This window comes from Idiotropiscis lumnitzeri, chromosome 11, assembly GCF_059441095.1.
Source record: "Idiotropiscis lumnitzeri isolate Australia: NSW breed Sydney's pygmy pipehorse chromosome 11, RoL_Ilum_1.0, whole genome shotgun sequence".
Taxonomy (NCBI): domain Eukaryota; kingdom Metazoa; phylum Chordata; class Actinopteri; order Syngnathiformes; family Syngnathidae; genus Idiotropiscis; species Idiotropiscis lumnitzeri.
In genome coordinates this window covers 644,976-664,796 of record NC_142401.1, presented here as the reverse complement: position 1 = coordinate 664,796, position 19,821 = coordinate 644,976, and the positions used below count along the sequence as shown (strand labels likewise).

The 19,821-nt window shown below is 46.2% G+C and overlaps 2 protein-coding genes across 2 annotated transcripts; one reads left to right on the top strand and one right to left on the bottom strand.

Annotated features, from left to right (window-relative positions):
- The first annotated feature begins 1,203 nt into the window (after positions 1-1,203).
- Positions 1,204-18,215, top strand: LOC148326642 (uncharacterized). Its single transcript, XM_088308983.1, has 14 exons — positions 1,204-1,500; positions 8,943-9,133; positions 9,252-9,307; positions 9,486-9,622; positions 9,732-9,930; positions 9,995-10,142; positions 10,339-11,604; positions 12,279-12,548; positions 12,713-12,997; positions 14,075-14,233; positions 14,591-14,764; positions 15,702-15,783; positions 15,884-16,032; positions 16,109-18,215. The coding sequence occupies exons 1-14, from the start codon at positions 1,488-1,490 to the stop codon at positions 16,373-16,375; spliced, it is 3,396 nt and encodes a 1,131-aa protein (XP_088165109.1). The 5' UTR covers positions 1,204-1,487; the 3' UTR covers positions 16,376-18,215.
- LOC148326641 (uncharacterized) lies at positions 18,189-19,731 on the bottom strand. Its single transcript, XM_088308982.1, has one exon. The coding sequence runs from the start codon at positions 19,587-19,589 to the stop codon at positions 18,285-18,287; it is 1,305 nt and encodes a 434-aa protein (XP_088165108.1). The 5' UTR covers positions 19,590-19,731; the 3' UTR covers positions 18,189-18,284.
- Positions 19,732-19,821: the final 90 nt, after the last annotated feature.

The following is a 19,821-nucleotide window of genomic DNA, read 5'->3' as shown; positions in this document are numbered from 1 at the left end:
CTCCCACTCAGTGACCAATGTGCCCTCCGATTGCCAAGCGACCAGGCCAGGATGAAGTCTGCCTTTTGCCCAGCTCTCTTTGACTGTGAACTGGTTAGGTGCTACAAAAGTTAGGAATGGATGGATAAATATTTCAAGAAGAACTATGTTGAAATGCAACATTTTTTTTTTTGCCACACGAGTTCAGCACCACCAGGGTATTCCGGCTACCAGTTTAACACCATGTTAGGAAGTGAATGTGTGTGGGGGTTATCCGAAATTCCACAGAGATCAAGGTAGAACGTTCATGACCTCATTGATTGTGTGTGTCTGGGTTTTGCAGGCTGACATCCAAATGCTTGTCTCTTGACGCAGGGCGGCTTTGGCAAGACAAAAGGTCTGTTGTTATTTGAGTGCAGTGATGTGGGAAGGGTAATGTTAGACAAAGAGCACGGGTGCAAAGCTCACTCAACGGGAGACCACCCACTCATCCTCGCCAGTCGTTAACCTCAAAAGTGCATTTTTAAAGGACGGGCATATTTTCTTTCTCATCTTGTCCTTTTTCTGGCTTCTGGAATAGTATCAGAGCCATGTCATGGGTCGCGGGGCGGGGGCTATTGTAGTGCCAATATTAAACCAAGAAAATGGGAAGGTTGGCTTTGTTGTTGAACGTGTTCGGACGGCGCCACAGTGTTAAAACTATTTCAGATTTTTCATCATTCTTAATTGTAATTTATTTTTTACTTTTTCCCCATTCCATTAGTTGTCATTTGTTTTTAGAGCAAGGTATTATTTTAATATTTTCAAAAATATTCCATTTGAATATTTTTAATTAGTTTTAGGTTATTTTTTAACAAGGAATGTTTGTCGAGTGCAAGATTTTTAAAAAAAAAGTCTCAAACGACTGTGTGACCTTCCGTGTTCTAAGCTTTTCTCAATTACCTCGTAAAAATTACAACTTGCAGTCGAAGTTGAAGAAGCCACCACACGTCACAAGTGTTTTGCTGTTGCTGTATGAACTCGTGACTTTTTCCAGGTACAAGTTAAATTTTTGCAAACGACGCAATTTTCCAAACCTAAAATTTATTTTTCACACGTATGGGTTCTTATTTGTACAGCTACAAATTAAACTAAGTCCAAGTTGCGTTTGCACCAAATTTAGCTCCATCGAAAAGTTGCTAAATCAAGCAACCATCGTGCTCGATTTGCCCGAATGCTCTCCACTTCCCCTCCCGTGCCACTAGATGGCGCAAGTTTCTACGTGTTGAGCGAGTGGGCGGCAGCGGGGCTGTATGGGGGGCGCGGGCTCCTGCTGCCCTCCTGCTTTGCTACTTTCCTGTTCTCGATGTTCTCCTCTCGGGGGCGATCTGACGATGAGTGTGTTCGAGGGGCAACTTGAAAACTTCACTCGTTCGAGCGAGCGGACGCCACACCGGAGGAGCGGCCAGCCCCAAACGGAGCTCGACCGAGCGGAAACGTTCTCTCAACACCGTTGATTTCCGGCCAACATGGACGATTTAGGTAAATCCAGCGCAACATTCAAATAACATGCGTGCGTGTGCGGGAACCTTTACTACGCAAAATGTATTTTTCGGGGGGGAGAAAACGTGAATACGTACACGTTTGTGGAGCAATCTGAGAAAGGCCCCGTGTGGTCATTTAATTAAATGTTGCCTTCAGGCACATTACGACAAATCCATGAAATTTTGGACGGTCTGTGGTCACTTCACAATTCTCCAACTTCGAATGGTTCCAGGCATTGATTTGATGGTGGCATTTGCTTAGAAGCTGTTCGTGTGCTGGGTTCGACTGCGGGTGAACTACAAATGGATGGCAAGAGTGGCATTTAAAGGCGAGGCAACAAACCTGGCATTTTGAAGCCAATAATTAACTGTACTGTCACAATAGTGGAGCGTTTCTGTCCAGCTGCAGTTGAACGCCACCTTCCAGATTTCCTTTTTAGTCGGCTAGTTTGCAACACGTGTTAGCAGTCGTTTCTATTTAGGAAATTGTGGGATCTTTCTCAAGTGTAAATATTTCAAGTCAAATACCCCCTTGTGTAAAAAGAAAAAAACTGCTGTAATTAAATAAGAGGCGGAACCTAAGAAGTGGGCTAATTAAGCATGTCTGGACTTTTTTTTTTTACACCCCTGACTTTGCGGTAATGTGTATTTACAAGTCTGAGCTGTAAAGTACAGAAGGAATTCATATTGGGATTTTTTTGTTTTTTGCGTTTGCAGTCAGAAAACCGTCCTTTTACATCTGTGATGAAGAGATTTGCTTCTCTCTCCTGTGCTTTGCTGTATTGCTCTTAATATTTTTGACACTCCAATCCAAAAGCAAAACTTTTTTTTTTTTTAATGGTGAGAGGGCCACGCCTGAAGTTGCTAACGTGGCGGGAGTGACACTATCCAAAGAATATTAGTCATTCTATATCCAGTCAATGTTGCTGGATGGCTCCTCGGTTTACACGGCTCTGCTTGAAGTGACTGCTTAAAAAAAGAGTGGCACGCAACCCAGTCAAATGTCCATGGCGCAAGGTTGTAAATAATCTCGCGCTTTTGGCTGCGATCTCCAAACTTTTTATTTTCACACGGGGCGGTACGCATCAGGCTTAGTGTTTTTGTCTACTGTCTCGTTGTAATTTTTCCAACAGTTCTTTGGGGAGACGAAAATGTTTCCCCGCCACCCGGTTAAGAAGCCCCTCAAATATTTTTAGTAGAGAAGAAGAGTCCCTCTTTTCAAGGGATGAGCCAGCAGCAACCTGAAACCTTCCATTGGCGTGCAGACATTTCTCTTTGCACTCTTTCACTTCGGTCGGAGCTCCCACCAGGTCGCTTTGTTTTCTCCTCCTCCGCAAGCTGCACAGGAGTCCACGCCGGCTTGTGGAATGTGTAGCGTGACCCGGCCGTGGGAGCGAGGTGTCGAGCCACATGAAAGCATTGTGCCGCAGCCGCAATCCGAATTTGTGCTCCTTCTTGCTCCAGCCCCTCTCTCGCCACGCAGGCCTCCGTCGATTGACACTTTAGTGAAGCAGATCAATGACCATTGTAAATTTGGGTGGTTTTCTCCAGATGGGAAACTGAAGACACGAATTGCTTTGTTGTTGACACCGATGTAATCTTCTCGTGATGCTGTGACATTTCTCAAGGCAAACTTGCATTGACCTCGCCTCCGTGCTTTTTTTTTTTCCCCCTCCCAAAGTTGAACGCGGGGCCTTGCGCAAGATATTTCTCCTTTGCTTTGCGTCTGATGAGCACCACCTCTCATGTGTGCTACTTCTCATTGTGATCTGCCACACTGTCATTTTAGCGGCAGCGTTTTGAAGTTGGGCAACTCCCCAGAGCGTTGTCAGCTCAGCCGCCGCAGCTTTGGAAATGTCACTCACAGCGAGCTTGTGGGCGACGTACTTCTTACATGAGAACTGATGTAGCCTAGATACGCTTAGGTCTAAATTTAGGTTGTCAAATTGTTTACACCACTACAAAAGCTGGAGAAGGGACACATACTTTTTTATTTTCTCACTTTTTGTAACAAAGTTCTTCTTACCTCAGCAAAGTGTCAAAAATATCAAAGCAGGTTTTAATAGTTGTTTGTGAACAGAAGCAAACGTGTTTGCTAACAAAACACAACTGCTGCTTTGCCCTTATCCCCGAAAATGTTGGCAGCTGCTTTAATAAATGTCCACCAAGAAAGGCTTTTGATTAACGGGCAAAGATAAGGCTTCGCTCTGCCAGGTGCAACCAGAGGTTTTGTTTTCACAGCTGTTTGTTGGTTGTTGTCTCGCATTTTATTGCACGCTGCTCGCAATTGTGTTCACTATTGATTGGCCACTTTTGCACGAGCTGCAAATGTGTCGTCTCGAATCGGCGGAAATGTTGTCTCGCACGCAGTGGAGTGATTTGCTTGTGCTTTGCAGAAACGTTGGTGTCACTTGACTTCCGTGTTGTGTCCTCGTCCTCCTGGAGGGGACGGCGAGCAGCTTGTTTCTCAGCCTCTGACCTACTTTACGGGAGGAAATACACAACCAGACCGACACGAGTGATTGCATGTCGGAGAAAATCATTGTTTTATGAAAAAAAAAAAGAAATCAGTCTTTATTTATGATCACGTCCAAGTATGGACATTCATTCCCACAATGACATTTCGGGTTTGTCATCACCGACCAAAGAATATTCAAAATGAAGCGCATGTTTCGATGCTTCTGTCGTCTCGTACAAACTATTTGCGATACAAATGTTTCCTCTATTTTTCCTTGTCAAGCTTTTATTTCTGTTGCTGAAAAGAATATGGCGATTAATAATTGTGTGTTTTTGTTCCAGTCGTTCTTAATCTAGGTTTTTTTCTTGGAATCCCGCACGATATAATTTATCGGCCTTGAGTGCGATGATGTCGTTTATTAGCAGGAGTGATTTAAACCTCCTGTTTACTTCTCATTGAGCGAGGGGCCCTCTGAGGTCCCCCCCCCCCCCCCCCCCCTCGCCGGCCGTGCCCATCCTTTGGCGGTGCGCCAGACAGCCGATGTGAGCTCTGAAGGATTTTCGAGTGTCACAAGTGGCAGAGTGATTGCATCTCGGGAGTGCTTATCAGTCTCGTAAAGGCGACGCCTTTCGACACACGTGAGACGTTTGCTCGGACCTTGTGCCACTGACTTCTTCGAGCTTTGTGTTTTATGCCAAGTCAACAAACTTCACTGCCATGCTCCGCCCACACATCATGATGATTTCTTTCCCTGGTACGTTAGCATTGGCCAAAATCTTTAAGACTTGTTCGGACCTCGAAAATTGCGTTTGTTGCTAACTGGCTTGAGCAGCTGAACTTCAAAAAATGACATCGATATCAAAATCCCACTTATAGTCCAATACAGATTTGTGACGCCAAAAAAAAAAACCAAACGGTCCTAGTTTGTTCCTTTTATTTCATTTAAGCAAGATGAAATGGGTCTCAATGTCAAGTCATAAACAATTCATTTGATAAAACACAAACCATTCAAGTGATGTGACCTCTGAAAGGTGAGAAAGTAGCTCATGACCTCCGCCCATGTTTGGACTTCCTGAAAGGAGCGGTCCGCGTGTTTCGTCAGCGATGAGTGTCGTATGTGTGTCAGTGTTTGCTTCAAACGCAACAACCGAGCGTGCTCCCTCGAAACTGGAAGAGAAGTGGCCATGATGGGTTGTCCTCCTCGTTGTGGAAATGAAGGAATTTGCGTGAAAATGAAATGCGTGTGCTGAGAAGGTGAAAGAAGTGCGCAATTGCTCTCACGTGCCGCTCGGATGGAACGTTGAACGAGAGTCAAATGTTGTCGCTTGAGTGAGTAACAACTTCATCGACTTTCTTTGATCTTGTGAACGGGACGTTTTGCGGCCTGCGGGTTAAGGTCAAAGAGGGAGGCTATTTTTCGCTCCTCTGTGTTTCACGTGCAAACGGCGAGGCTCCCGTGCACTTTGTTGTTGTCTCATTGTCGCATCTTTGTGTTTCGAGTGTGGCAAAAGCGCCGAACATGTCTGCCGTCCTCAAGGACGCAATCGCACGACTGACGAGCGCTGCTCTTCATTGTGCGTCTCACTCCCAACGCAACATGAAAGGCTGTCGTATCGCGTTAAGCACGCCCTCGCTTTGCTTTAACGCACGTCTGCCGCCGCCTCTTCAAGCTCTCTTGTTCAGACGTTCGCCACTCGTGTGTTGTCGTGAAGACGAGCTGCGGCATGTCAGGAATTTACATCGAAAGTACACAGAAGAACCCAAAGAAGGATTGAGCCGAGCACAAATGAAATGAAATTCATGGATTTGAAACTCAAGCCGTTTTCCTCGAAATGTCATGACATTTCGAAACTTCAGAAATGAAGACATCGTTCTTCGTGTTTGCCTTGAGCGAAAAAAGCACGCCCTACTTTAGGTTTGTCTGTGCGAGTTTACACATGGCGTTTGCCCGCTTTCTCCTAACAAACAACACAACTTAATTTGTATTTCATGACAGTTGCAGCTGTAGTCATCATTCAATAACAAAGACAGCGATCGTAGAAAGTGCACAAACACATAAAGAGTGGACTGTAGAAAGCAGCACAACGGTCTCAAAACAGAACCCTGCGGAACACCAAATGAGAGCGATGCAGAGCGGGATTCCCAAAATGCTGCCAGCCAAATGGGACCTAAAGCACTCTAGGGCGCCACCAACAAAGCCTCAATCTTGACTTTATCAGGTCAGTCGATTTGTGCGTGCTGGCGAGAGCTGACGTGTGTGTTGGCGTTGGCGTTGTTGTGTTGTGTCAAGAAGATGCCGCTTTTGATGTCCTTGTCTGGACTGAATATGTGCAATTTGTCTGTGATTTGAGCTGCTCGGCACAACATTGTTCACAAGGTACTCCTTATATGGTTCTCCTTTCCTGCACAATTCTTTTTAAATCCTGTTCCTTTCATCAGATCTCGTCAGTCCCTTTTTATCTTGCCCTCACTTCCTCTTTCGCTTTCCTGCAACGAAGCAATGCCCGTGTCATTAAAATGCACAGCATTCGTCTCCTCACTTTTGCGTCAGGCCACATTTGAGCCTTGACAGATGTGCATGCACTCACTTCCCAGTTGCACTCGCGGTCTCGTTATCATGCTTCATTGTTGCGCTTCCGCAGTCGCTCTGCGCAGATCGTTCTGATTTTAATTGTGGATTTTCGAGGGCTCGCTTTGCTTTTTGGCCACGGGAGAACTCGTGTTTGTGGTATGTCGTCTTGGAAGAAGAATCGGACACGCCTCTGTGTTTGTGTAGTTTGTGGATGAGCCAGAGCACGCCAAGCATGTACCGTTCAGTGAACAGGAACATCTCATCGCTACTAGCAAACTGTGCTGGTAGCTTTCTTGACACCATTTTGGAAAATAAGATCCACCACCTCAATTGTCATTTCGCACAATCCAATTCTTGTGGCTCAATTTTTCATTTTGCAGCTGAACATGTTTTTCAATGTTGGCTAAAGCCAGTTCACATGCACGGCTAATTTGATTAGCATCCCTTGTGTAAACCATCTGGACTCGCATCTGTTGATGGAGATCAGCTGCCGAAGCTGTCTTTGTTGGTACATTTCGTGAAATGAAATAATAATCAGATTTTTTTTCTTTCTTTCCTTTGTTGGTGTCTCAGCTGGTTTTGAGTTGTGTTCGTTTAGCTCCACGTTTGTTCTTTTTACATTACTGGACCTCAAAGTTCTTTGTTGGCCCAAATTTGACTTTGCAGTCACAGAATTTTCTCACATCTCACTGGAAAACGACAGACGTCAAAATGGTTCAAACTTGTTCTTAAGAATCTCAGGTTTCGTTTTGATTTGGATTATTTGGGTTGTGGTTCGATTCAATTTTGATTCTTCAGTTTGCAAATTGATTTCGATGCTCTGATATCAAGTAAGAAGTAAAGATACACAAATAGGTGGAGGACATTTTGCAAACAGTCACATTTAGAACGGCCCAAAAAAAAGTATTGCAATTCATTGATGATCGATATTTTTACCCACCGCTTGTTCAAACACAGGAAAACCACACAAACACAACGACTTCCCCTTGTACCGAGGCACGCTGACTACAGATCTGTACTGATCTTCGTGTGAGAGTTTTTTTTTGTTGTTTTTTTGGGGCTACTCGCAAAGGATTGTCTTCAGCTTTGTCCGCAGTTTTACTTCATCGCCCAAGAAAGACTTTTGGGCCTGTCCACAGTGGACTCTTTGCTGCTGTAGTCTACTGGCATGCTAACGCTAGCGGCGTCCACGCGGCTTCGCTATGTCTGCGCTCGTGCCTCTACTGTGTGCCCTCGCTGTCTGGGAACGTTTACGGATGATATCGTGCTATTCTAAGCGTCGGTTTCCTGGTCGTCAGATGTTCCTAATGTTACACTTGTGATCTTCCTGTTGTATTTAAAGACCACTTTTGATGCTAAGTAGCCTGCGAGGATCCCATAAAAGGCCAGATGGCAATTGTTGAAAGTTTGACTCCAACGGAGTCATGAGCAGAACGAGGGACAGCTGTTCACGTTTGAGGTGGCCACCGGTCGTAAATAGGAAGACAAAGCGTTACCGTTCGAAAGGGAACAGACAAATTACTCTTGTCTTTACTTGTCTTTGTTTTTTTGTGAAAAATATTTGAGGAACTGTCTTTAACCAGCAAACCATCTTAATTTTAGTCTGAGTGGTAAGCTCACAGCCCAATGACGTGCATTCTAACTTTTGACGTGACCCGACGCAGCCAAACAAAACCAAGTGAGGCCCCCTTTTCTCGATTCTACTTAATGTCTTTCTTTGTCTCGACTGTGAGTAACGTGCAAAAAGTTGGAAGACTCCTTCCTGTCGATCATCTTTTGCGCGCTTGGCTTTCTCACTTGAGGCGAGTAGCTAAGTTGGTACTGGCATGCCACTGCTGTGAGGTGAACCCGAAATGCCGCTGCCATTAAATTGAATCCCGTCCACGCCCCGCCCCCTAATGTTTTATTGACTCATCTCTTGTGCTTTATTTACACTTCAATATAATCTTTTATGCAAGACCTTATGACTGCAAATATTGGACTTGATTTCTTTTTTTTTTCGGATTTATGAAATCCTGCAGAAGAAAAATGATCCAAGGCCACGTTTACAGTCTACTGCTGAGTCACTTTCTTTTTCTTTGCATCGTGATTGCGCCAACGTTGTACATTGCAGCATGCGCTGTAACGGAGACACTTTCGGCACGTGAAGAGATAAAGATAAAGATAAAGATGTCCTTTATTAGTCCCACAATGGGGAAATTTGAGACTCCAAATAGACGAGGGTGAACGAATAACTCAAGTGCCGATGACCGTTTGAATGGTTCAAAATCTTCACCTTTGTATCATCCGACCTAAAAGCGTGTCTGTTGTGGTTGAGTGCACAAAAATTGTAATCATGCATAATGTACCGAATGGCCATTATTTTCTTGCGTTCACTGTGTAATATAAAATCGTTATTGTGTTTCCTTAGATGCTTTGTTGGCAGACCTCGAGTCCACCACATCCCACATTTCCAAACGTCCGCTTTTCCTGTCCGATGAGACGGCCTACGCCCTCCCCGTCGGTCAGACCCAGCAAGACATTTGCTTTTCACCCCAAGGGCCCCCCATTCCCTCTGAGAAAACCCTCAATGGAGGACAGGAAACAGAATTAAATGCTTTTGTAAGTATCATGAAAACTAACTCTCAAAATCAACGGAGGTGGCTCACTGTAAAAGTGTGCGTCCATTTAAATGGACGTCGGGCAAGAGACTAATTCACTCGTGACTTCCTCACCTCAGTCAAGCGACAACAGCGGTCCACCTCAAGCCCACGGAGAAGACGACCACGTGTACAGGTAAAACATTTTGCTGAGGACAAAACTGAACCACAAAAATAGTTTGAAAACTTCGGATGCCTTGATTTTGGTCACGACCTTCTGACCTCAACGGTCGCTCGTCACTAATGCCGCCGTAAACTGCCGCATGCACTCGAGGACGGGTTTTCGTGTCTGAATGTCTCTGCTTCATGTGCAGTTTTCCGAATAAGCAGAAGAGCAATGAATCTTCCCCTGCCCTGAATCAGTCCTTTGGCAACAACCTTTCTGAGCTGGACCGCCTCCTGCTGGAGCTCAACTCTGTCCAGCAAAGCAGCCCCGCCTTCCCCACTGAAGGTTTGCCCACGACGTACCCGTTTCAATTCAACATCTTCTGCGTTTTATCACGTCAAATGACGCCGATTTCGAGTTTGCTGAAAGCATCAAAATGTGTTTTTGACACCAGAGGAGGCCGCCCCACCTCTGCCTGTCAGCTTTGCGGTCCAAAGTATTCAGGAGAATGGCGAGTCCGTTCCATCGCGGGTCTCGCCACCTGCGTTGGAAAAGCCCAAACGCGGCGCTGCGGCGGTCCGAGGAATAGAAGACGTGCGGCCAAGCGTGGAGAGCCTTCTGGATGAGCTGGAGAGCTCGGTGCCCTCAACCAGGTGAGACAAATGATTCTGTCCGAACGCAAAGTCGCCAATTGAATTGGAACCGTCCTCCCGTCAGTCCGACTCCCTTGTTGGTTTCGGATGGCCACGTTGATGGACAAGAGGAAACGCAGGCACAGCAACAAGCGAGAATGTCGGCGTCCTCTGCCACTCGAGAGCTGGATGAGCTGATGGCCACCTTGTCCGACTTTAAGGTCCAAAGCAATGTGAGCATTTTTTAACTTGACAACAACAATTTCATGCATTGCAAGTCCGTCATTTCAAAAGTCTGAAATCGAAAGCCTTCCGTTCCCTTCATCTCAACGTAATTTTCTTGCTCTGTTTCCCTTTTCTCTGTCACTCTGTATGTCTTTGTTTCTACGTATGTGTTTGTTCACCGTAATTTGGCTCTCCATGAACCAGGAAGTGGTAGACCCCTCCTATCCTGCGGAATCACCGATGATAACCTTTGACACTCGCTCCTCAGTTGCCCCTATTGACTCCTCGGTGGATATTGATCCATTATCGAGTTCCCCCACACCCTCCGGTACCCCGCTTCCTCTGGAACTCCACATCGATGAAGACGGTTGTTCAACTCCTACTTTTACGGCTGTCACGGTTAAAACGTCCACAAAAGAAGCTGGTGGAATTGTCACCTCCGAGATCTCACGTTTGGAGAGCTTCCGTGTTTCTTGTAGCCCGAAGCAACCGATTGAAACTGAAGTTGGAAGCTCATCCAGTCCGTCAGTCACTGACGTCGCTGCTCATAAAACCTCAAGTTCACTGGGAAAGACTTTTGGTTCAGACGCTGCGGCTCGGAATCCTCCTTCAGATGGTGTTTCCGACCCGAGTCCGCTTAGTTTGTTCAAACAGTCGAGTCTAACGTCCAGTCTGAGCCCAGCCCCGAAAGATTACAGTCCAGAATCTTCACATCACGGCCAAGTTATTCTTGAAAAGAATGAATGTCCAACCACGCCAACAAGTGCAGAAACGTTGCCCACGTCGGCGAGTCCAGGAACCGTTCCAAAACTTTCAAGTAACGCTCCCAAGAGTCCCGTCTTCATTCCAAGACTCTCGAGTCCCGTTCCAAAGCTGGCAAGTCCTGTGACCGTCCTCAAAGTCTCGAGCTCACCAACGGATTCCAAAAGTTGTCCTCCAGAATTAGTCCCTCACATTGCTCAGCCAGTAATGCGTCCAAAGATTTCAAGTCCAGCAACAATTCGAAAAAGTGAAAGCACCGCTCCAAAGAGTCCCGCTTTAGTCGTCAAAAAGACCTACGCGGTTGCCGATACGAGACATTCGCCACTTTGGCGCTCTGCTGGAACGTCACCAAGAGCGTCTTCCCCTCCTACCAAAAATCAACTGAGTGACATCATGGACTTAACATGGCCGTGCCGGGAGCCTGTCTTGGATAATGCCTTAGATCAACTCTTAGCACCTGACTTGACTCAAGCGGATGAAAACCAAGCAGCCAGTTGTCACGTGCTCGCGGATGAGTACAGAACTTGGGACGACGATGACGCCGCGTACCCAGATGTGAGCCGAGAGGGGACCCTGACACCAATGACGGAAGCCAGTTGGATGGATGAGTGTTTGACCCCGTCCACCTGCCCGGGGACACCAGATGCAACGCTGGATCTGCCAACGCTGCAGCCATCTGCCATTGAGCGTTTGTCGGCTTCTGGCCAAGTAGGAGACGCATCAAATCAGCTCCAAAAATAAGCTCGGCTGGCTGGCATGTTGGAAATGTCCAAACGATCCCAAATCGTGTCGCTTATTTACGGGGGACAAGTTGCCACAGATCAACACGAGCTGCGTGCGAGTCGACTGCATTTGAACAAATAGTGGCGTGCGTGGTGTGATGCATGGAGTGTCGCTGCCGAAGAGTTGCGACAGGCTCTTAAGGGATTGGTTTCTTTGTCAAAGTTTCTTGTGGCTGATGTCGAAAGAATTACTCATTGGATGACTGCATGCTCCCACTTGCATCGCGTTCGCCACAGGACCTTGCCGGTGATGTTTGCGCAATCGCCAATGATGCAAACGTCACCATTAAGACTTTTTGAGGCAAAGATCGATCTTGCGCAAGCGCTTTGTGATGGATCTGTATTGTCTTGAGTTTCTGGCATGTCATGCCTCACTCACCCAAAGCAAATGGCTTTGTTTTGCATTGACCAAGAGAATGACTTTTTCCTCCGCAAGAAATTCATTTGGGGATAAGCGTGTGTGCGTGTGCGTGTGTGTGCGTGGAAACGCAGAGCCTTCTAACAGCAGCATATTTTGGATTGCTATTGATTGATTGTTCGTCCTGCGCTTGAAAGCCAACATGGAATTTCGCGCAACCTCCGCTATCATCTCCTCTCCAGCTCAAGTCGGTTATTCGTCGCACAAAAGAGACGTCCAACGTGCATCCGATGTACAAGGATGGAGTAGCGCGGCGTAAAATGGGCCCCGTCATTGTCAATAAGAGTCAATCACAAGATCGGCTCATCGAGGAGCTCCAAGGAAAACTCGGCATCGGCCGCGTGGAACGCCGGCGAAAACAACAGCCAGGCGACTGGCTGACGGAAGGCGTCATCGTCATGTCCAATCCGCAACGAATACGCGAAGAGAGGGCCCTGCCACCTGTGGATAAGGTAGACGCATGATAACATCCACTCCAAATCTCAAATTAGCGAATCAAGTGGAACTCGTTGCTTCGTTGCTTTCAGGGCTTGTCAAAGCTGTTTGCTACAATTTCTTCTGTGCCCTTGACTTGACTTGCTGTTCTTTGCCATTCCCTTTCTCATTCCCCCTCCAGATCATCATCCCTCCTGAGTCTCCCGTGCCCCAAAGAAAAGTCATCTCCCCTCTCAAGTCCCCTTCGGCTCCCAAAAAGATAGTCCCCGTAAAAGAGACACCGCCGCCACTACCACTACCCCCGCCCCTGCCGACGCCTCCGCCCCCTCGGCAACCAAGCCCGCCGCCTCCCCCAAGGGAGCCCACGCCTCCCCCTGTGCAGCCCCCTCCCCCACCACCGCCCCCCAAGGTCTTTGTATCAGTGTGCTGTCAGACTGACTATGATGACGTCTTCCAACCTATGCAGGCATGGCTCACTTCTCTTCACCTCTTTGCTTTCGTCTTTCTCACCTTAAAATCTTTTAAAATTTTGTGTGAGCCATCTTTCATTTGCCTGATCGTCAAAACTACACGTTTATACCTTCGGTATTTATGGCAGCCAGCGGCTTGTATGATCCTTTGGTCTGTTTTTGGCAGCAAGATGGAAACGGATAACCTGTTTGCGCGTGGCCTGAAACCAGAGTCAGTCCAGGTTAGGAGTGGCGCTGACACCCAGGCTACAGAAACTGAGCGCCTTTTTCTAATTCGGATGCATGACGGATGCGTTCTGAGTGGACTTTAAGAGCTTAGAGGCACATTGAGCGGCCCCCCTCGTGGCCATGTGCAGGAATGCTTGGCTTGCGGTGCAACTGAAACCTCATCTGCCGTTTGACGGCAGACTTACCTCGACACTTATAGCCTCTGCCAGTGAACGCTCATTAAGTGGTGCCATAGCTCAAAGACCAGTCTACCTTTGGATCATCACCATGAATGGGGTGCCTTGTTAAGAATCTTTTAGCTTCAATAACCTCGGTCAAAAAAGACAAAAACAAACCTACACATTTTCTGTCCTTTATCCAAACCGCTTCTCCTGTTTGATTGTTGTGAAATTGGAAATCCGGAAGGCAGTTACCGTATATTGTCACCGTCTTCACGCATATTTTGACCATTTCTGGGCGGCTTAAACAAGTGATGGGAAAATGAAGCTTCAAATTTGCTTCATGAACCAGTGGTTGTAGTTTTGGACTCCTCTAGATGGCACTGTTGGTTTGAATCAAGTGGTTTAAGAAAGGTTGGACAGAACTGCCTGTAAATCAGCATTATTTTTTTGGGATAGCTCGACTTTCATCGCACGTTGCATCGGAAACGTCACCCAATTAAGTGGTGACGATGAATATCCTTTTTACTGAGACACATTTGGTCCCGTGCACTGCAATTTGGTCCTAGAGCTAGTTCACTTTTTTTTTTTTTAAATCCTGAACTGTCGGAACGCAGCCAAGAATCCAGAAACGAGATGTTGTCCGTTTCTTTCCTTTTTTAACCCCTCGTACTAAATCTCCGTCAGATCCAGTCCCAGGGAATGACGTCCCCCACCGGACCTCCCAAGCCCGCCAATAAACTGGACAACATGCTCGGGAGCCTGCAATCTGACCTCAACAGACTTGGAGTCCAGACTGTGGCCAAAGGTGTCTGCGGTGCCTGCAAGAAACCCATCGTTGGACAGGTGATTCGACATCGACGTTGCGTAATTCAACACCTGGCACACGTCTAAAATTTGCACATGGTCAATACGTGTTTGATGGAAATGCATTTACGTGTGTGTGGGGGGGGGGCTGAAGTACACCAGGTTTGTGCGAACACTCCTTTTCGACTACCTGCTAAATGTAAACTAGATGAAAATGAATTGTCTGTAGGATTTTATGAGGTCATAATGCTAAAATATTTGAGGATGCAGATGAGGATTATTGTGACACACCGCTCTCCAGTAAGAGTTCTAAAAAGAAATACTGTTGGCTTTGTGAATTGACATTTTCTCTATGTCCCTTGTTGCTCATTTTTGTTTCATGGCTTAATCCCTCAGGTGGTGACTGCCATGGGAAGAACGTGGCACCCCGAGCACTTCGTGTGCACCCACTGCCAGGACGAGATCGGCTCCAGGAACTTTTTTGAGCGCGAGGGGCAACCGTACTGCGAGAAAGACTATCACGGTCTCTTCTCACCGCGATGCCACTACTGTAATGGGCCCATACTGGATGTTAGTAACGCAAACACGAACACACTCACGTCATAACGGACTTTATGGATGGCTGGACGTCGTTTCGTTATTTAGACGTCGGCTAATGGAACGTGGCCCTTCTTGTGTGGTGCAGACAAACACACTCATATCTTTCTTTCCATGATTAACACACACGCGCTCACACTCGCAGCGTCCCTGGGAGGGGAAGTAGACGAGTAGACTTTAACCGGGGAATGTCCAACATTAGTCATCGCCAAGCGTTTCCAATGCACTGCCACAGAGCTCGTTTGACACATGCACAGTTGACTTCTCTCAAAAGCAGCTGGCATGAATAGAATAGATAGCTCAACACGACTATTTAATTCCAACTCTTTAATTTAATGTGACCCAGTGCAAAGATGAATCATAATCTTGTGATTAATATTTGTACCCATGAGCGAACCAAAATATCACAAATCACACACACCTCCGAGCGGGCAGCTTTGTCGTCGTCGTCGAGCAAATGGTACGTCGTGCTGTCGCAATTAACCTACTGTTCAGTTAATTCACCACCAGCCGAGTGAATAAAATGGATCTTTGACGTCTTTAGCCGTCAATGGCAGTAAATGAGTTAATACTTCAATGACAGCATCTGTCAAGAATGACAATTTGTGTCACAGCACTTGTATTGGAATGTGAAAGGTTGGCTTGGTGATTGTGCAATTGGCATAAATGTACATGAGAGGATTTCCAATGATTTGCTTCAAGTAGTAGTCTTTTGTAACCATGCTCCCCCTAGTGGTGAGGTTGTAATAAACACATTATTGACACCGGATGCGCTATGCTTAATGAGTACAAATGTTTTCTTTTACATTTGTGACTTATTTCCAAAAATGAAGTGATCTCTTTTTGGTTTAAAATGTTAGTAGCTTGCAACTTGGACAAAGTGACCATGATTGTTGTCGTCGTCTCACAGAAAGTGGTGACTGCCTTGGACAAGACTTGGCATCCCGAGCACTTCTTCTGTGCTCAATGTGGAGCTTTCTTTGGGCCGGAAGGTACGAGAGCACTCGACGAATACCTCGCATGAGTAGATTCAGGTTGGCGTTATTCAAAAAACATGCAGGCGTGTCAGCGTGAATCATTGCTTCCGTGCAGGCTTTCACGAGAAGGATGGAAAAGCGTTCTGCAGGAAGGACTACTTTGACATGTTTGCTCCCAAGTGTGGAGGCTGCGCCCGAGCCATCCTGGACAACTACATCTCCGCCCTCAATTCTCTGTGGCACCCCGAATGCTTTGTCTGCAGGGTGAGAGCCTCGACTCACCGTATCCACTTGCCATCGAAACAAAGCACGCCGTCTCATTGCACGCTGTGGTTTGCAGGAGTGCTTCACGCCGTTCATAAACGGCAGCTTCTTCGACCACGAGGGGCAGCCGTACTGCGAGGCGCACTACCACGAGCGCCGCGGCTCGCTGTGCTCGGGTTGCCAGAAGGCCATCACGGGCCGCTGCATCACAGCGATGGGCAAGAAATTTCACCCGGAACATTTTGTGTGCGCTTTCTGCCTCAAGCAGCTCAACAAGGGCACCTTCAAGGAGCAGAACGATAAGCCCTACTGCCACGGTTGCTTTATTAAACTCTTCAGCTAGACCGTGCACCTTTCCTCGCTCGTCTGATTGCACACGATTGGCGCTTTTTGTACCACATCATGAATCTGAGGCACAGTGGGTGGCGTCATTACAGGTTCATGTCTGCCACTTTTGACTTTGCCTGTCCAAACTCTCAGGCTTTTGCTAAAGTTTTTTTTTTTTTTATCAGCCAGCCCAAAGAGATTTTTTTTTAATTAATAATCAAGTCAAGCAACAAAAGAACGAACACCCCCCCCCCCCCTTGTGTGTTGTGTAAGTTTAAATGAGTGGAGGGGTGACTGTCCTGTAGCAAAGGTGGCATTCTCCCAGTCCAGAACAAGACTTGAAACCTGATGGTCTGTCTGTGTTCAAATCGTTTTTTGAAAGTTGAAGTCAGCTGTTTGACTGACTGGAGCGCGATGAGCAGTTCGTGCATTTGTGCAGCCAATCTTTGCACTCCCCAAACACAAATCTCTTGATGAGACAGTTGTCACGTGATCAATTTTACAATTTAGTGTGGCTTTTATTTTTATGACAAGATATGGAAGAAAACGATCATATGTCTACTGGCTTCAGGTACATTTTTATCCTCACTCAGCGTGTAATGTCACTCGTTAGTTGGCAACCTACCCGTGACTCTTACACGAGAGCAATTTTATACCACACGGAGTAATGCTTTTTTTCCCCCCATTGTGCCATTCACTTAAAAATAGACACGCTGCATTTGACTTTGGATGGAATTTTGAGAAGGAAAAAAAAAAGCAAATGCGGATATTTTACATCCCTAATCATGCACAATTTCTAGAATTGCAACAAATACTTGTCTGTCAAAAGAATGCATCTGTTCAGTTTTTCAAATGTTACCATTTAAATTTCTCACTGTAGTGAGTTTAAAAGACAAAAATACCGGTTTAAGCGAGTGCATGCTACTGTCAGTGACATCACAAAGTCAAGCTACAGTAACTTGAAAGCCTCTCGATCGTTTGACCGAACTGCGTTTTGATGAAAATATATATTTGTAACTCTCATTGCTGTGGAGAGCGCTGGCTCTACTGGCATGCAGGTAGTCCAGCCTGCTCTCTGCTGTGCACACGCAAACACACTTTGACCAGCTTGTGGTTTTAAGAAAGCACAGCGCTCAATTATTAGATTTTTTTTGTTTGTTTTTTTACCCCCCCCCCCCGCAAAAAAAAACTCTTTGTATGATGTTGCAACAAGTGCCAAATGGTAGCAGGTTTTTGTGGGTTAAATTCTTATAGTCACAGCGTCCCCCCCCCCCCCCACATTTGTCATCATTGCGTGTGTAAGGTGTTTAATTTCTACTTTCCACATTTTCTAGTCGCAAGGTGGAGGATGCAATGTGCCAAATGTGTCAATGCAATAAGGTCTAAAACACTGTGTGGTCTTTCCTGTGATTTGAGCCTTTCCGGTGTGAATTCGGGGAGACTTTTGTTTGCTGTTCTAAATGTGCTCAATTCCACTGTAGTTGATGAGCACAGGAGGAAGCCGCTTGGTGAGCTGACAATGACTGATCACATCCTGCTGATTTCAACGTCCACAGCTTTTCACATATTGCACCTTCAAGTAGTTTGACTGATTGCCTGCAAATAATAACAGGAATTTATTTTTATTCTCCATGTTGTATTCTTACAGTTGCCTTTTAGTTTCTGCCTGTCGATGAAGACGAGCATTCGTCTTTTATGTGAGCTCAAGCGAACTATGTAAGAGAACATTTTGTGATCTTTATGAATTTTCTTTTCAAATGACCTTTGGCCTGCTTGGGTGCGACGTAAGCTTATCCTGTAAATCCTGATGACAAATTCATTGATCCAACCAATGCAAATAAAGTTTATTTCTGGCATTGCTTCCTTTCTATTTTTTGCTTTCAAATGCAAAAGTCTTTTGCAAAGAACAGACAGTCATTTTACCATTATGTGAACAATCTTACCATGAACTCAAAATCGCGACAATTACAGCATTCCAAAATGTCTCTCTGACGTGACATTGTGACTTGCACTCTGTAGTCCGTGAGCATTTGGAGTTTTGCGGCCACCATAGAAGACCGAGGCCAGCTATCCAGCATCTCCACATACCTCAGGTCCGCCATCTTCTGAAAACCAAAAAGGGCCTCTTCTGACTCATGCTCAATTCGGAACTTGAGACTTTGGAGTTTTGGAAACAGTCGTGGGATGTGAGCAGCAAAGGTGACATATTTAGAATGCAGGGGCCAGCGGTCGATGTGGAGATGGTGGAGATCGGGTACCTGCGACGCAACGTCCTCAAGCTCCTGCAAGTTTATTCCTGGAACACAAAGCGTGAGTCTGCTCACCGAAGGTGGGATGGCGCGGACATATGTGCGAACCTGCGGACCCGATTTGATGACCAACGTTGACAGTCGGTGCAGATCGCTGAGCCATGCTTTTATGTCCTGACTGGCAGCAGGTACACTGTGAGCACTTTCAGTGAAGACGAGAACCAGTGAGTGCAAGTTGGGCAGTAGCTTCATTGTTTCATGTATTTGTAAATGATCACAGTGAATGAGTTCCAAACTGGAAAGGGCAAACACAGTCTGCACAGCAAAAGGTGTGGGCTCTTGTAGATCTTTCACATCATACCTACAAGTCAATGACAAATGCTTCAGTCGGGAAAGCGAAGAGAGTATCATCGTTATCATAGATTGGTCACAGACCTCAAGGTCATGACACACCAGCGATGTCAGATTTCCAAAGTCTTTGAGTTCAAAATTCAAGCGTCGCACGGATTCCAATGGTAAAAACTGAAAACTAACTCGGGGTCGACAGATGCTCAAATGTGTCAGTTTCTTCGCTTCACACACTGACGAGGCGTCCAGAAAAATAGAGTTGGAACTGGACCTTATAGCAAGACGCGTCAGTTGGGCAAAGGACTTCAAATAGGCCAAACTCACGTGAGAGCTTTGATCAATAACCAAAGATATGATGGACGGGAGGCCAAGAGCCAACTGTTTCCAGTCAGCCTCTCTGGTGCTCCTTACCACCACATGATTGACTTTCCTTTGGCGTAGAGTCTCCCAAAACTGGGGTCTGTAAGAAGGTTCTGGGAAAGCCAGAACTATCGTCCAGTCTTTCCATAGGAAGCTGCAGTCAACTTGTTGCTTTAAGTACGTACAGGTCGCCCGCACGCTGTGCTTGTCAGCCACGTTGAGATACGTCAGCATATGGACCAACACTTCTCCTGGAAGTTGGTGGAGCTGCATTATTAGGTTGTCAAATTATCAAGTCACAAACTGGACAAAGTACTAATCTGAATATTGATTTCCGGGGAAACACGCGTGAAATATTGCTCCGCTCGCAGTCATATCCTCTTCTACTTTGTTTATTTGGTGGAGGTTTGGTTATTACCGCCACCTACTGGACTGTAGCATGGAGCGGTGTAGCGCACCAAATGTTATATATTTAAATACAATAATATCCTACTTTAGAAAAAAA

Excerpts from the sequence above, each read along its gene's own strand:
- LOC148326642 (XM_088308983.1), top strand. Across the intron at positions 9,134-9,251 it reads AAACAGAATTAAATGCTTTT|TCAAGCGACAACAGCGGTCC; the intron begins GTAAGTATCATG and ends TCCTCACCTCAG. Across the intron at positions 12,549-12,712 it reads CCCTGCCACCTGTGGATAAG|ATCATCATCCCTCCTGAGTC; the intron begins GTAGACGCATGA and ends TTCCCCCTCCAG.
- LOC148326641 (XM_088308982.1), bottom strand. The coding sequence starts at position 19,589 with ATGCAGCTCCACCAACTTCCAGGAGAAGTGTTGGTCCATATGCTGACG.